The sequence below is a fragment of the Alosa pseudoharengus genome, unplaced genomic scaffold (genome assembly GCF_046254945.1).
Source record: "Alosa pseudoharengus isolate Yale_2024_CS ecotype anadromous, Long Island Sound unplaced genomic scaffold, YU_APseudo_1.1 YU_APseudo_1.1_scf_7, whole genome shotgun sequence".
In the NCBI taxonomy this organism is placed as follows: Eukaryota; Metazoa; Chordata; class Actinopteri; order Clupeiformes; family Clupeidae; genus Alosa; species Alosa pseudoharengus.
In genome coordinates, this window is record NW_027468859.1 from 38215052 (window position 1) to 38232893 (window position 17842).

Below are 17842 nucleotides of genomic sequence, written 5' to 3' on the forward strand. Positions count from 1 at the left end.
CATCTTTGTTTATCTTTTTTTTTAACCAAAAGTAGCATTTTCTTCAATTACCCCGCTAAAATGTCAATGGCCATTGTTGGCTAGTTTAGGACATTGCTCCGCCCCTTGTGTTTGTCGTAAACCTGGCGCCTGGCTAGAATAAACCCCAAGATAAGAGCGTACACTGCTTGCCTCCTCCAAGGCGATCAATTGGGTCTCAGGCAGAGTAGGAGAACTCACATATTCAGCAGTGGAGAGGCGCATCCTGCACCACACCACAGCTTGTGGCAGTCTCGGAAATTTTACCTGCGGGCTGAATCATGTCCTTGAGCCCTAAGCACTCAACTCCTTTCTCAGTGACAGACATTTTGAGCCCGATCGAGGAGACCTACAAAAAGTTTGGTGGCATGGATGGAACAGGGAACCTCGCGTCTCCGCTTGGCGCGTACCGACAGCCGCAGGTATCTCAGCCGAGCATGCAGCAGCACGCCATGGCGCACAACACCGCTGTTGCTACTACCTACCACATGCCTCACGGGGTGTCCCAGTTCACCCACACGGCCATGGGAGGATACTGTAACGGGAGCATTGGCAATATGGGGGATCTTCCATCTTACCAAGACACCATGAGGAACGGAGCAACGGCAACGGCTTGGTATGGCGCAAATACCGAAACCCGCTACCCAACCAGTAAGTGTCACCTTTTCTTTTGTTGGTTCGATTTTGCATATATGTTTACACGTTGATACGAATTCAAAAAACATTTTGACAGCCCAATACTTGGACCTAGACTTTGCAATAACTACAAAATGTAAAAAAAACAAAAAAGTACAAGGTGATGCTCTTGCAAGATGCTGAACTAGTACAAATGATGAATAATGAAACATTGATTGCGTTGCCTTATTTATCCTAGTTTTATTTTCCTTATTGAAATATTTGTGAAATCCTACTAATTGTGATTTCAATTGTATTCAGTTTCTAGATTTATGGGGAGCTCGACTGGCATGAACATGGCTGGAATGGGGACCCTGACCGGGATGGATGCCACAAAATCTATGGTGACTTTACACTCTGCTCCCCGACGGAAGCGCCGCGTCTTGTTCTCCCAGGCTCAGGTGTACGAGCTGGAAAGGCGCTTTAAACAGCAGAAGTATCTCTCGGCCCCTGAGAGAGAGCACCTGGCCAGTATGATCCACCTCACACCGACGCAGGTTAAGATTTGGTTTCAGAACCACAGGTACAAAATGAAACGCCAAGCCAAGGACAAAGCGACACAACAGCTACAGCAGGAGGGAAATTTGTGCCCACAGACGCAGTCGCCGAGACGGGTGGCAGTTCCCGTTCTCGTGAAGGACGGCAAGCCGTGCCAGAACGGCTCCAACACGCCAACATCAGGACACCAGCAGGTGCAACAACAAAGCGTTTCTAGTGAGGTGATTGCGGCAGGCAATACAATCCTTCAGCATCAGAGCCAGGCAGTAAACCCATTGGGTTCCCCCGAAGACCTGGACGACATGTCACCGAGCCCTCCGATTCTACATGGTCAGATGGGCAACATGTCGCAGACAGATGCTGCTCTGATCGAATACACCAGTAACATGGTCAACTCCAACCTGCTCTATGGCAGAACTTGGTAGACTGCTTGGGCAACTGCAATAATCCTTTGTTTTTGTAATTTTCCCTGCAACAACTGGATGTTTGGGTAATATTAACAAGGAACTCTTTTTTTGGACGCAAGACAGCGACTTGACAAAGTCTACATTTTTTAACATCTGAAAGGACAGTTTGCCAGTGTATACAAGATACCCGTCTCATTTCAATATATTTTGACACGTTGCGCAAAACACACAAGAAAGTGTTAAAATAATTGTTTTCTAATATATGGGACTGGGAAAAAGAACATTTTGTTAATTAAAAACGTACAACAAAGCCAATTTTCAACTAATTATTCTACCTGATAAGACTGAACAGTACTTTTTAGGGGCTTGGGGATGTACATATCTGGCACGACGGTCAGAATTGACGCATTGCCCTTACAAATGTACAGTGTGTTTTACTTCAAATATTTTGTAAGTTAATCATAATGCCATGGCTGCTGAAATACATATATATTGGGAAAACTCATTTAAATATGATAATAAATAATGTGACGAAAAACTCCTTATTCCATTTGTTTAAGTTTTTGATAACAATGACTTTTGTTTCAGGTTCTTTCGCAAACGGATATTGGTGAACGTGTAGCCCATCCTTTTAAAACTGTAGCCTACTCTATATGTATAAAAAACGGCAGACTATCATGTAAGCTACATTTCTGCTTCACAAAAATCTACATAATAGAAAATAACGCTTAAACGTTTTAATTATATTTGAGAATAAGAACATTTTCCTGTTAGACGACGTATTTAGCAAACAGCATTATTCATCTAGTAATTGTGATAAATAAAATGCTCACAAAAAAGCAATGAGATTTCTTGAACGACATCGAAACCGAAAAATAGTAGTACAACTTTACAGAATTCCGCCCTTTTCCTTTCGAACAAAAAACTCAAAATAGGCAATTTGCTCCTGCTGACTGCGGGCTTTATCATTAATATTCCAACCTTAACAATAACTCACTTTCAAATTCATTGGGAGAAAATACCCTCAAACTTATCGGTACATCTCCCGTTATCAATCAATTGTCCCAAAAAGAAAGACTTCCACACTACACACGAGTCAAAATGCTCTGCATTTCCGAACATAATAACGACGTGCATTTAATAGTCTACAAATATTTAATCACCTGTGTACATTGATACAGACCTACATAACTCAGCTAGGTTGGGCATGGATACTTACATAAAACAATGTTAATCAGGCCCCTATCTAATTTTTGATTAAACTAAAGGACAGAAATCACTATAGGAGCTACATCTCCTTAATTAGATTCACACCAATTTCACTGTAGTCTTTCAAATCGCCCATCTACATGTGTAATTGCTGATTAATGGAATTGAATTCATGATCTGAGCCAAATTCTTTAAATGTCACCATTTCGGACATTTCCTTTCTAATAAAATTAATAAGCAGTCAACTACCCAGGATTTCTAATGGCTAATGCAGAGAAAGTCTTATTAGATACATTAACATTTTATAGACCCCAATCTACAGAAATGTTAACATTCAATCTAATAGTCAAAATAAAGATCACTTACAAAAAAACAGTGTCTTTTGACTCACTTGTATTTCATGTTTTACAGGCATTATTCTTAAAAACAGGTAAGAACATTTTGAGTAAAACAATAAGAAATATACATTTTTTTTTACAAATGAATAGACCCCCCAAAGATAAAGTTACTCGAAGGAAAAAATAACACTTGAGAAACGTCAAAATGAAAAAATAAGCCTTTAGCTGGTCAAAAGACAAACACCTAGAAGATTCAACTCCATTGGTATCTTCTCGCAGGTGGTGGCAGGCCATAGTTCCGTCCCTGGTTGTAGCCCTACGAAAAGAGAAGCGTCAAAATATCACCAATCGACACTTGAAATGCAATAAAACATAAGAATAATGGTGAAAGGGACAAGAAGAGGAGTGAGATTTCTTGAAAAATTATGCCGTGTAAAGTTAACCAAGTTGGAATAGTACTCTATTTAAACTAGTCTGAACAAGTTTGAAGGCTCCTGCAGGAATCTAATTTTGTGAGAAAATTTGCCGTCAAGACTTCTCAGTTTGTGAGAAATGCATGCATGATGTGCTGTTTACACTGCTGTGTTGATTATAGTTTATGTATGTATTTCTTCATCATCACTACATACTGTATATTTGGTCCTTGGATGACCCATCATTAGTCAGACATAAATGCACCTGAACAAAGTCTCCATCACTTGCCCTTCCTTATTACAAATGGCTTTTTAAATCTTTACATATGGACACATTTCATTTATTTGAATGTGCACTTATAATATACTAAGCTCTTAGAAGTGGAATGTGAAAAAGAAGCACTGACCTGCTGCTGCCTGCGGTCATCGCGCTGATCATCCTGCCGGTTGTCTCGGCGGTCCTGTTGCTGGTACCCTCCGTGGCCGCCATGGTGGCCTCCGGAGCCTCGCTGTGCGTTGTGCTGGAAGGCGGCGCCCTGCGACTGCATTGCCCGGTCCCAGCCCTGGCCTCCGCTGTACGGTGGCCTGCACACAATGGGAGACGGTCAGTAAGGTTGTGCATCAAGAGCAAGCCTTCATAAAAATAGCAGCATCAAGCAAATTTAAAAATAAATAAATAATTAGAGGGATAAATGACAACAAAAACAAAAATCACCTCAAGTCGCTTCATAGTAACCGTTAGTTGGGTTTTTAGAGCAACGATGAAAAATCTGCACAGCTACAAGAGAACAGGCTAAAACTGGAGGCCTCTTGATGATTCCCCTCCTCCACTCTTTTTCTCATGTGTCAGGTGGTGTGTGTGTGTGTGTGTGTGTGTGTGTAAGGGGGGGGGGGGGGGGTCCTTATTGAGGCATCTTTCAATGGGCAGTGGTGACCTGGCAACATCTCTGCTAATTGGTACAGACCTGTACACTGTATTCAGCAACTCATAAATATTTCTCTTTTTCAAACATCTGCGTAAATCTATCTAGTCCTCAAAACAAAGACAAACTTGGGGAGCCCAAATTAACTCACAAGCACAACACAAAAGCATGCTAAAACTCTATAAATGCTATAAATGAAGATTGAATCTGCTGAAACTGTGTGCTGGACCTACCAAACCAAAAGGCTCATCTTCCCTTATCCACATCTCATCCCTCACCACACACTACTCTTACCCGATTTCTAACGAATGCACGCATTACAGGGCAGACGCACAACCCAAAACAACCGAGCTCTTCCGCCACTAATCTTCTACCAAACCCCACCGCACCATTCCTTCATTCATCTACACACCCGTCCCATCCATCCACCCATCCCTCATTACTGAATCCTGTCACATTTACCCACTTCGCTTCCTTTAACAGTGGTCTGGAATCCATAATCCCTCTTCCAAGTTCCTTATGCATTTCATTCAGGGCGGGGGAAGAGTGAAAGCGAGGCGAGGGGGTGTGTGTGTGTGTGTGTGTGTGTGTGTGTGGGGGGGGGGGGGGGGTAGGACTCGTAAAGTAGTTGAAGAAAAACTGTTTCAGTCGCCACTAATAACTACTGACCTAAGGTGACGGCAGACCACAATGGGACAGGTCGGACTGAGAAGCCCAAGCCAAAAGAAACTGATTAGTTCCTCAAGAGGGGTCTGGAGCCACCATGAATGGCCAGTCTGTGAGGAAGCCGCTGACCACGGCTCAGGAACGATAGGCGCTGGAACTGCGTTAGTGCTGCCTCATTAAGTCCTGTGAGGCTCTTGAGGGTAAATTTGTTTAGCCTTCCCCTGATAACTCATTCGGGATTGAGATGGGCAAGCAACCACCCACCCCCCATAGTGCCCTAAGAGCGACTCCTCCAAGACACCTGGCAGCTTTCTCAAGGCAGCTTCTAAGAATCATCATATCGACACTCCAGGCCAACCCAAACCTACATAAATAATATTGCTTCCCTACACATTGAAATGCATACATGTATAAAAACTCCTTTCAGAATTTTCCCAGCTTCAACATGGTGTCCCCCTTACTTAAATTAGACACCTGCACTCAAGCCAAGCTATTACCAGTCACAACTGAACATCCAGAGATGTTTAGCTTGAAGGCTGAATGGTCAACAGTGCCCACCTGCACATGCAGACATCTTAGAACTAATCCGACAAGAAATAGATATTGTCCTTCACTGGAGTTTATGTACATGCAACATCAGACTCAGATTACAGTCTTTTTACATTTAATATACGTTTAATCCAATAGTAGCTGTAACCGTTAATAAAAAAAAAAGCCATTTGTTCACCTAAGGGCTGTATCATTGAAGGTCAGCGCTTTAGCATTTCTTTTTTTTGTTGAGGGATGCTTACAAAAGTACATGCTAGAATGTGCATGTGTGTGCGTTCATGTGCAGAGCCCACAATGGTCTCTTCAAGGATCAACCCGGAAGTGAAGCAGGGTCATCTGAAAAAGAGGGAGAGTGTAAAAGGGGAACAAAGGCTGAGGCTTACCTTGGGAAAAGTGGTGGGTTGGATGGGGGAGGAGGCTGTGGGAACCCATGTTGCCTGGAATCTGAGGAGGACAAAGGGATTTTTTTTTCCATCCTGCTTTGACAGGGGCATCGAAACGAAACAGCTCAGGTAGAGGTCAGAGCAAAAATGACATTTCCTTAGGTGTTGGGAATAGAAAACGGTTCTTTTTTCAAGTTTAACAAATGCACACAAACACACACACACACGCAGACAGAAGACTCAACATCAGAGTACCAGGTAAACACATAAAATAAAAAATTGTTTTAGAGCCTTTTAAAGTATGTTTACAAAGCAAACATGTTATACACAGACCTATGATTGGGAAAGGGACCACTAGAATAATAAATAATGAAAGCCCTTGAGATACTAGGGAGGCCGTTGATGACAAACCTACAACTGCTCTCTACAAATCTTTTTTCAGTGAAATTTTATGAATGACTTGACCATCTGGTTAGCAATTTCGACCATACCAATGAATGAGAGGCTGTACAGTAAGTAGAAGTTGGCCTTTGGCAACATTGGCAATGTTTTGGTGGATAATGCCATTTTCAGGCCGGACATTATTAAACCACCTTGAGGCATTTAGTAGCTAGACTATTTTAAGTTATGGCTGTAGCTACATTTTCTTATAGCATGTCTTATAGCATCACTGCGTCAAACTACAAGATGATTTATGTGGACTTAAACAAATGGGGAGAATAGGACTGAAGCCCAAAAGAAGAAAGTACTGCTGCATTTGCATGTGTTGCGCTGGAAATGAAATAAGCATTCAACTGGCGGCATTGTGACAGGCTCAAGTGCCCTGGTTTCATCGCGCTGAGTCCTTCAGAAAGCCACACTTAGGGGAAAAAAAAAAAAAAAGTAGCCAACGCAGCTTCTTCCCAATCTGCTGTTGCCAAGGTGATGACCAGCTGCGAGACACAGGCTTGGTTTGTTTATAGGGGCAGGTTGGATGAGTGGCTGGAGGAGGGGGGGGAGGGATGGTGGAGGTGAGGACCGAAAAAAAAAAAAAAAAAAAAAACTTCAGAATTAATGGAGGAAAAAAAAAAAAAATCACAAACCATGACAGACTGGCGTATAAAAAGCGTAGTGAACCAATAGCAATGCGGGGTAGTTAACCTGACAATGCAACTGATTCTCGTCGCTGACAGCAATCATTCTCCAAATAACAGGGTGAAATTAAGAGTGGGAAAAAAAATGTCTGATTGCTTCAATGTATAACATAATGCATCAGATGAAAGTTAAAAATGGCTTCCATTTCCAGTGGGGTGAAATTGTCTTTGTGGACATCCTGCAGCAATAGCGCCACAGAATCACATTCATTAAGTACAGCTAAAGACGTGCTAATCTGGTGTATAATAATCTCCTCAATCAACAACCGCGGTTTGTGGAGACATCGTCCTAATGACCAGGAGGCCAAAAAACAAGCAGACCACCCACTTTCACTCCAATTATCATCCTACTGTATTCGACAGACCTCATCTCTCTTCAGCTCAGTGTGCACGCACACACAAACACACTCGAAAGAAGCCATTACAAAGCCACACATTCACTCCCTTTAATAAACCCCCAGACTATAGTTGACAAACATCTGATAGTACAGCAGGCAGGCAATACCTAGATGATACAAAGACCAAACAGGATTACAACCACAACAACAAAAAAAAAAAACACAGCCATGGCAAACTGTCTCATCATTAACTTAACACGGGGATTACAACAGAAGCAGATAATGGGGGGCACAGCGGCACAAACTTGTCATCCATCCTTTTCACTGAGGAGGCCGTCTGGATGGAATAAGCAAGCGATACAAGAGAAAGCGCAGACAGTGAAAGTGGTCTGATCCAATCTTAAATCCCAAACACCTTTGTAGATGCTGGTGCTGACGTTAACTTCATTAGGCTAGGAATAATGAAGCGGACTGTTTGGTCATCTGATTACCAGGGGGAAAGTTTCCAACAAAGCTCTTGTCCTCCACACAGACACACACACACACTCTGCCTGCATCATCATTAATATAGACATAATTTCCAAAGGGAAAGCAAAACTGTTGTGCAACTTTTCAGAAATTAATATTTGCAGCTCAAATGATCTGAAAGGTGTGGTCTCTAGACACAGGATCACGTTTCTACCATAGACCACAACCGTGAGTTGCAACACCCAAATTTAAGTTCCACTGAGGAACACAGTCAGCCCTGAGAATGCCCCACTGCCTGTTTTAGGCAGCTCCTTCACCACCAGCTGGTCTGATTAACCCCAACAAAAGACCCCGATGGGAGTGTGGGGCCATGTGTTGACACGGCCCCACAGGGGGCAGTGGCTGGAAGAAAAGGGGGAAGTTCACTTTGGTTACATCCCCTCTCCAGCGCACAGCAGACAGTCCCATCACACACATACACATACATACACACTCTGGAGGGCCGTGCCAGAGGCCAGCGCATCAAAGGGCATCTCTCTCTTAACAGAGAACACCCATGAGGCTTGAACCCGCACTCCCGAGTTGATAACCTCCAGCTCAGTCATGCAGTCATGAAATGGGTAGGAAAAGATCGAAGTGACTTGCAAACTAACAAAACTGATATTATAGCAACTAACAACCTGGCCATGGTACATATTAACATATTTAGGTCCCACCTAGTGGAGCCCTCCTACTATTGGCAGCCCATCACTGTTATGTCGATAAGTTCCAAAGCAGGTTACCTAGACATGGTCACAAGGCAACATGTTACGGTGTGGTCACTATTCTACGAATATCTAAAACAAACATGGTTTAGGAAGGGGATTTGTGTCAATGGAATGTACATCATAGTTTGGGTAAATATCTCAAGGCTGGGAAAACAGATAACGCTAATGAGCCTAAAAAGCCTTGTCAGTTTGTTTCTACACAAGACATTTTTCCACACAGGCCTTAAACGTGGCAAAATATATGCAAACAGTCATCACACTTATGTGACATGAGACAAAGAGAGGGAAAAAAAGGAGAGACAGAGGAAAGAGCGCAATCGTGTCATTTCACCCACCACAGCAGTAGCCGTCAGCCCTCACAAAGCCAACTCAAATTTCAATACCAAAGTAGCGCAGGGTAATTACAGCACTTTCCAGGACCCTACCGCCGCTGTATTAAATTCTCCAACTTCGAGAGATAACTAATAATAAAAAAAAGGTGGATGCACGACTCTCAGGCAGTACGAAGGGCCTCCTCGTCTGATTGCCTTCATCAGAAATCACTTCCTTCAAAAAGGAGGCAAAAAAGGAGGGATAAAAAAGAAAAGTTAATTAGCGAGTTTACCATCTGAAATGAACAGCAAAGGCCAAGGAAGGGTGACCTACTCTGCCGTTCAGAGAACACCCCCCCCCCCCCCCCCCATTCCACATCCCTCTCGCTCCCCCTCCAAAAAAACCCTCCTTCATTTGCATCAAGTACCACCAGAGCGGCGCTGGCCCAGCCCTGCACTCCCCCATAGGCCACCAGATGCCACATGAGATCGTTCATCAACTTGCAAATTGGCACATCAAAGTCAGGCCGGGAGCGGAACACAGCCACAGGAGGGCACCGGGGGCTGAGGGCTCCGTGGAGCTGGCACACGGGACACCGGGGGATGGAGGGATGAGGGATCGGAGGAGGAGAAAAGGAGCGTTTCGGAAAAAGGGGATCTGCCCGTCCAGATGGGCAATGCTATGCAAAAATTATTGGGCATTCCAGGTCGTCCCATGAGTGACTGCTCAGGTGTGTGTCGGCGCCTTTTGCGGAAAAAAAAAGGTATTAAAGAAATGAGTGAGAAAGTGTGTGAAGATGGAGTGATAAAAACTAACGTATGTGAAAAATATGTTTTTATTTGATGGGATACCTCGTGTTTAGTTAACTATTAGATCCATGCTTGGCAGATTCTGGTGCTTTGTTTCTTGATTTTGTTATCTAGCAGAAGACAGCTCCATAGGACAGAGATCTGCCAATTGCATGACTATCAGCACATGTTTTATTTTACCAATTGCAAACCATTTCTGGGGGAAAATAATGAAATCAATTGCTTTTCGGAGGGGCGTTAAATTCATTGTGCTATAGGTACCAGATTTCCCAAAGTGGCAAATCAACAATCAAGCCTGTATAACATATTACACAACATGACGCAGGATACGACGACTGCAGAGTTGACTGGAACACGCTACACGTTGTAAGCAGGATCGGTAAAGACCCTACTTCACAGTATCCTACGCGCTGCCAGTAGCCTGAATGCAAAACCAAAGAACAAATGAAAAATTTGCTATCAAAATTCTGATTCCAAACTGACTAAATGTCAAGTATTAAAAAAAAAAGAGACCTATGTTGATAATCAATTAATTGTTGCAACCGGATGTTGAAACCTGTATCTGTCACTTTATTGGAATTGGTTTCTAGTTCACATCCTGTGCAGCATGCTGCAGGTATATGCTCACAATAACAATTTAAGTAGTAGAGGTATTCAATGTTGGTACTTTGGTACAATATTTTTGCTGTAAATTCTGGAGCTGGCAAGGAATGTCAAATTCTTGCCACAAATCATAACTACAGGTCTGTAAAAAATTAAGAGACCATTGCAAATTTGAATATGACCGTCAACTCATTCGAATGTCACTCAGCAACCGTAGGATTACATCGGAAAAATGTGCATTGGTCTCTTAAATTTTTCCAGAGTTGTATATTGAGCATACCGATTGAAGCGTTGACATGGAGAAAAAAACTCCATAAAGACAAGAAAAACCTACCCCCTGGAGACCAAGTAACATAAACGACAATCTTCCTTTATGGCTCACAGTTCAAGTGCGAGTATTCACTAGTTGGCTTCCATTGATCATGAGGATCATTTAAGGTAATTTTATGTAAAAACATTTGAACATCTGTAAGTGGTTGTGATCACTTTGAGACCAAGACTTTTATTGGTAATCTGTTTGAGAATTTAAACACTTTTCAAGCCACGGAGCAAATAGCGTTGTAGCTACAACGCTGGCTAAGGAAACTTTGAAATAACAAACTGTTGAGTTCTGTTTAGAATGAGGTGATGGCTAGTAGTTATAGCTGACATGATATAGTAATGATAATAATGATAATGATATAGCTGACACCTGCTCCGAAAAAGAAACACTGACAAACTCAGGGTGTCTGGGCAGCTTCTTCATTTGCCTTCCACATGGCAATGTTGCAGATTTCATGTCAAAAAGACAATCTGTCCATGTCAAATATTTTGAAGTTCAGACATTGTATCTAACAGGATCCCACAAGAGGAGATCCCTGAGAGATCGGGAAACTGGTAAGACACATGATGGTGGGTGGGTGCTGTGGCACAACTGGCTACAGCACCCGTACCATATACGGGTCCAAGTGGCCCCGGGGGCCCGGGTTCAAGTTTGACCTGGGTAATTTCACGACCCTACCCAGTCTCTCTCTCCCAGTCATTTCCTGCCAGTCTCTTACTGTCAAAGGCATGTCTTTTTTTTTTGTGACATTACGGCAAAAGACTCACGTTGGGGTGGGAAAGACTGACGCGAATCTCTATGGTGTGAGCGGAAGTTGCCCTGGTGATAACTTCCTGGGGGAGGGGCATTGCTGTACTGGCCACCCCTGTGGTGTCCTCCAGGAGGGCCCTGACTGTACTGGCCGCCACCGCCTTGGTTCCTGTTCGCATGATGTCTGGAAAAGGGGAAGGAAAATGCCAGAACTTTAATCATAAGAGTAGTACATATGGACCTCATGAATGGACAGGAACAATAACACAAGTAAAAATATTGTCTGAAAACAATGAAACAATGACCTCTTTCACATGCCAAAACATGATTTATTTGTGGACATACACTAGTTGGCTAAATAGGAGCTACTGTTTCTCTAAACCAAGTGGTGATGGTGTTGACAGTTTCTGGGATGGAGACCAATCCCTGAACATGTGCTAGTGTGATGCAATCTAGACAAAATAAATGACTTAATTAGGAAAATGGTGTCAGAAAAAAAACAGCAGACAATATCAGAACCTAATTCTTGTGTGAAAACTGTGTGGGGGCATCCAGATGTTTAATCACTAAAATGTTCCTCAGAAACACATTTAAAACACGAGAGGACCAGCAATTAGGATGCTCGTCTTCACAGATGATCACTGTGCTGAGCTGGAGAGAATGAGGAGGGGGGGGGGGGACAACTACATGCTTGAAGGACACAAATAAAAGATGACAACTAACAGTTGAGTACATCTCAAGGGTCAAAACCTACCCCAAGGCTCTGAAAGCAGATTGGTCCAGGTGGACCTGCTGGCGATTGGGGTTGAAGCCAAGCTGAGGTCTCCATGGTCCATTGCTAGACCTCTCCCAGTCTCCAGGTTTCAACACTTTAGCTGCAAGTCTGCATAAAAAGGGGGGATAAACCTGCATTCACAACTGTGTGCAAACAGTCTAAAGGAAAAAATCTGAATTCAGCTAGATCTAGATGACTCTTTTAATCAAGGGAATAGTTATAAATAGCTGGGTAGGGCAACTATCTAAAACACATAATATAATCTCAACAAATGTGATTTCATACAAATAAACCCATTTCTGTCAAGTGCTTCAAAGAACCTTAGTAAATGTCATGCAAATTTCAAGCTTTTCATATGTCCAATTCGAATGGCCAATACTTTCACTAAAATCCTAAATGGAAACTCCGCTGATGGTAGCCTTGATTAGTTGAACACTCAATTTAGCTGATCAAGTAATTATAATTAGACCAACTATAATCAGGTGTGCTTAGAGAAGAGATGGACGGAACATTTTCTGTACTGGATTAAGAAGGACTGGACCAGAGAAATTGACATTTTGACACACATTGGTTTACTGTTACCCAGAGAAAACTCTGACTCAGTGCACATTTCTTTTATACAATAATGTAAAATGTATTGCTTATTATATAATGCAATACATTTTTTGTAAGTATTGCATAAACTATATAATTTGGAAAGATTACTTACTTGGCCCCAGCGAGTAAAACTGCCTTGAACACAAAATCGTCATCAAATTGTGGGTCCTGGAATTTAATTCTGTGAAGACAAGACAAAGATACATTCAGTGCTAAAATGCCTTCATTGTTCCACCTTGCAACTCATGGCAAAACGCCTCAGCGCCGCAGAAATGACCTTTAACCTTACCTGACTTGACTTTCTAGAATTTACAGATTTTGAAATGAGTCTACATCTGTTTCAAGGGAAATTACTAGCATGCTTTGGTTGTTAATAGGACAGTCTCTTTGGACCCGTCTCATTCAACACTAGATGAAGTACACACGTAATAGTGGCTGTTGAGAGTTCTCACTCACCCAATAGCACTGTTCTGTGCCAGGTCTCTCAACAAGGGAATAGGAGACTCAACTGGTCTGAGGAGGAAGAGCAAAACTTCAAACAACAACATTGGCAATCATGCCAAGCCTTCAGTGTAGGCCATTTAAATTCCAGTAAGACTTTTAAAGTAATGGGAGAAGAAAAAAACGCTGTTCCTTACTTATCTGGTAGAATAGGCTCTTCGTCAAGATTTAATGTACCTTGGATTCCATGGCATAATTCCACTGGGATCTGAGTGCCCTGTACAGATGAAAATAAAAAAAAACATTGAGCTTCTTCATTGAGATTTTGTTAGATACAGGGTAAAAAAAAGGAACAATGTACTGACTGAAGACCTATTTTAAGACCCATAGCACTTCTTCCTAGCCTAGAAATCTAGACTAGAATTACATTTGCTGCCAGGGCTAGTCTAGCAACTCTCCGTTGGCTTGTGAGCTCCAGAAATCCAAACTCAATCAGGCCAATGAAATCGTGTATAGAGTCGTTAGGTGGGCTTAACGTAATGATTGATGGCAGAGTTGCAACGGTTTGGCTTGAATTCCCTGCTACTTGAAAACAAATAAGATGGATGTTGCCATTTTTCTTGACGAAGCTGGCCTATCTTAGCGATACATTTGAGTTAAATGTCCAGTTACAAGGCAAAGACAAGCACCTACCTCACCTAGCAAATAAGATTACTGCATTCACCAAAAAAACTTGAGTATGGGACAGGCGCCTCGATCGCGACAGTAATATGCCTTTGAGATTTCTGAGCGAAATCGCTGAAACGTCTGATTGGGAGCCACTCTTGTGATTCCATGTATTAAACAGTAGGCCTAAATCACATCCCTGCAAAGTTTATTTCAAAAATATTTCCCAACCAGCAGTGCTCAGTATGACTGGATTATGGATCCATTTAATGCAGCATGTTGGTATTTCATTGAATATATTGTACAATGCTGTAAAATGGCCTATGCTTCCTAATATGTTGCTGAAAACAGAAATGTGTGTTTTATGTATTTATTTATTATTATATCTGCAGCACCAGCTGATTTTAACTCAGTTGAAGAGGATCTATTTAGAACTTGTCATTATTTCAATAAATTTGACAATTTTAAGCTTGACCTACCACTTTCTTAGAGCGATGAGGGACAGGTGGGGCTCGAGAATGCCCCCTTGATCAAAGTGGGGAATGAAAGAAAAAGTTTGAGAACCACTGATCTAGTTTGTTAACTACCACAGTCACGAGTTGGGTTGCGATAGTCTGTCACTTTTAAAAAGTGGGTCCCCAGAAAAAAAGTTTGAGAAACACTGCCATTCATGCTGAATGAAGAGGGGGGTACGAGAGCTTAACAATGCTGGTGTTGACTTGTGGCATTGGGCAACACATTCGATCATCTCAGCTTGCTAATATTTTTCTATACGAAGACAAGAGGAACTAATCTTGCACTGTGATTGGTTGAACTCTTTTCAGCAGCCTCAAAGCTCATTGGCAAACTAACTGTGCACTAGGAGCCAGTCTAAAAAATAATGGCAATAGAGTACCGAAGCCGTGATGTAGCGTTGCTAAGGCAGCAATTTCACTGGATCTAAACAAATCAATCTACCATTGGAAATCACCATAGCGGTGGCTTTCTTAATCTATTTCAATAATTTTACAACGTTTCTAAGACGTTAGTATATTTTTTTTACACTGTAGGAATCACATAGTACTTCATACCAACATGATCAAATTCGTGACTACAGAGTTTTATTTTAGCATGGATTTCCTCCGTAAAAGAGACCTGCATGTAACTTCACAGCATGCGGTTAAAATCCTTAAATTCACAGACATGTTTTGGCTTTATTTTTTTGGCAAAAAACGTCACTCTTAACAGCCGCCAGTCTTTGAGAAGACGTGAAATATCCACTGGAATTTTGTTTCTTTCTATTACACCTGCCAGGGAATCCGTGTTATGTGGCTAAGCTGCTGCCTAGCAGGTAAAACACGTTTAAATGGATATATTTATTTTATTAGCTAGAAATTATGCCACATGTCTACATTCAATGCTATTTATGCCACTTTGAAAGTTTGTTTAGATCCAGTGATTCCGCAGTCATGGAAACGCTACGTCACACTTCAGGACTCTATTAATTCTGGCCAGGGATTACAACTTCACAATACAGCCTAAAAATCACACATACAGTTTCTAATAAACTGCTGCATTAACACTGAAATGGTAAAATGGTGTTTGGGGGCAGCAGTCTTGGCAGGGTGTAGCCATATTCAGCACTCCAACTCACCTCGTGAGATTCTGAGCGGTACAGCTCATGGATGAAGTCACATAGGGGGTGGGACTTCTCCACAAACATGATGTCACTTCCCAAGCTGTTCCTTTTAACTGAAAACAAAAACAGACAATTTAGTTCATTCTCAGTTCATTGCATTGTAATGAGTTTTGAACATAGAAACGTATACATAGCATTCGTCTTAAGTACAGGGGTCAAATTTCCCCCTAAAACCCCCCCTTGCCCACCAGACCCCTCAAGTTCATTTTCAGTTCTGATGCAGTTTTTGGGGTGACCATTCCTGTACTGGGGGGACCATTCCATACAGGCCCTGAAATCATGTCTCGACAGAGTACGGAAAAACAGAATATAAAGAGAACAGAAACACCAAACATGATTAAATCAGGCAAATTATGGTTATCTGCTGCGCACCTTATACTTCTGACATCCAAGTGCAATGCGTGTCTCCACTACATTAAAAGCTATTTTTAAGGCTCAGTCAACATTTAAACTCAGAGAATAAATTAGGATTGAATGAATGAAAAAACTGGATGAAAGCAAATGCGCTCAAGATGAACACATCTTGTGATGTTGCTCGTTCAGCTCTGTTCAGAGAAGTAAAATCAGCTAGTTAATCAGCTAGAGTGTGGGGATCAGATGGAGTGTGGGCAGGGCTTGATTATGGTCGACATGTTGGCCCATTTGATTGCATTTACTTTGCGGTGGTAAAAACAATGTTACATTTTTTACTGGGTGATAAATACCCACATTTATCATGCCATTGCTGATTAATGCTCTTGATAATTGATGTGGTCATGACTACTGAAAATGGCAGTATTTGGAGATATCATTTGGTTTAAATGACTGATTTTTCTGTAGCTACAAAATGCGGGCAGAAAAATATAGTGCATGTTAACTAAAAAAACAAAAAAAACAATGTTGATTAGTAACTACTGTCTCAATTTCCCAACTAGACAGCAATTTTCTCAGCGGGAGGGTGCTCATTTTTTAAAACCTTTACAGTACCATGACAGCTGCTGTTTAAACACCAGTGGGCGTACTTACTCTCCTCTGCTGTGAGGTTGGGGTACACCTCTGCCAAGGCAGCCCGCAGCCTGCGCTCATCCACGAAGGGAAGCAGGGCCACACCTACACACACACAAAATAATCAAACTTGTTGCTAAACGCTTTATATTCTGGCAGTCTTAAGCCATTAGGTCTGATTCTCTAGCACATCTGGTTATTAAATGAAAAATTATTTGTATTGACAAATGATCAAAATTTAGCTATATGCATTTACCATATCTTCCGATGAAACTAATTTAAAAAAACAAATGTGCAAGATGTGGTATGATCCAGTATATGATCTGACTAGCTCTAGCATTTTGAACTACCTGATAAGGTTTGTAACCGGCTTACAAAAGCAGTGTTTCTTATATTTTAATCATAAGAAAACAACTTTCCTTACATATGTCACTTATGCATCACTTCATACTTCACCCAAGTATGTGGCTTGAAGTTCAAATACACATCACTTATCATTCATTATTGCACTACTTATTGAGAAAAGATGAGTTTACCCTGCCAAGCGTATTTCTTCCCATTGAGATCAATTGCAAAGTCATCTGGGTAGAAGTCAATGATCTGAGAGTCCTGCGGCAAATGGCAAAATAAGAATGTATCCTTCACAACATAACCACAAGAACACAAACAAAAACCTAAACAATCGTTTCATTTTCTGGCCATTAACAACACTTCACGGTTTTGTTAGTAAACCCGATTTAATGAACCAACTCACTGGGTCGGTCATCAAGGCCCTCCAAGTCTCCGGCAGGAAGTTTCCACTGGCTGCCGGAAACACACTCATCAGCTGCTCCAGAGGCTTGAACTAGGAAAATGAATACATAATATTTGTATACATGCACAACGCTTATATGTTTATTTATATGTTTGTTTGTATATGAAGAATTTGGCTCCGAAACACTATATCTCCATTTTTAAAAACATTAAAAAGTCATGTTATTTAATTGCGTATTTCAGGTAATATCAATAAAATTGCAGTTGTGTTGTTTTGATTGAGTAAAGATAAATCAAACAACAATACCCCAATTAAAGTTCCACTGAAATTACTTGGAAAACAAAAATGTAAAAATATTTTATGAAT

General features: G+C 41.6%; 2 protein-coding genes across 2 annotated transcripts in view; one reads left to right on the forward strand and one right to left on the reverse strand.

The window, feature by feature from the left end:
* Window positions 1-217: 217 nt before the first annotated feature.
* Window positions 218-1701, forward strand: nkx2.4b (NK2 homeobox 4b). The gene is made up of 3 exons (XM_076272492.1): window positions 218-669; window positions 955-1385; window positions 1449-1701. Exons 1-3 carry the CDS (start codon window positions 300-302, stop codon window positions 1614-1616), a joined length of 969 nt encoding a protein of 322 aa, XP_076128607.1. The 5' UTR covers window positions 218-299; the 3' UTR covers window positions 1617-1701.
* Window positions 1702-2676: 975 nt separating this feature from the next.
* xrn2 (5'-3' exoribonuclease 2) overlaps window positions 2677-17842 on the reverse strand; it is a 38587-nt gene continuing 23421 nt past the window's right edge. The window contains exons 20-31 of the mRNA XM_076271725.1: window positions 17477-17566; window positions 17259-17331; window positions 16744-16827; window positions 15694-15791; window positions 13592-13671; window positions 13410-13466; window positions 13066-13134; window positions 12336-12464; window positions 11599-11765; window positions 6080-6140; window positions 3966-4143; window positions 2677-3461 (exon numbers count right to left, since the gene is read on the reverse strand). Of these exons, the coding sequence (XP_076127840.1) occupies window positions 3399-3461; window positions 3966-4143; window positions 6080-6140; window positions 11599-11765; window positions 12336-12464; window positions 13066-13134; window positions 13410-13466; window positions 13592-13671; window positions 15694-15791; window positions 16744-16827; window positions 17259-17331; window positions 17477-17566 (1149 nt within the window). The 3' untranslated portion in view covers window positions 2677-3398. The remainder of the gene's footprint in view (window positions 3462-3965; window positions 4144-6079; window positions 6141-11598; window positions 11766-12335; window positions 12465-13065; window positions 13135-13409; window positions 13467-13591; window positions 13672-15693; window positions 15792-16743; window positions 16828-17258; window positions 17332-17476; window positions 17567-17842) is intronic.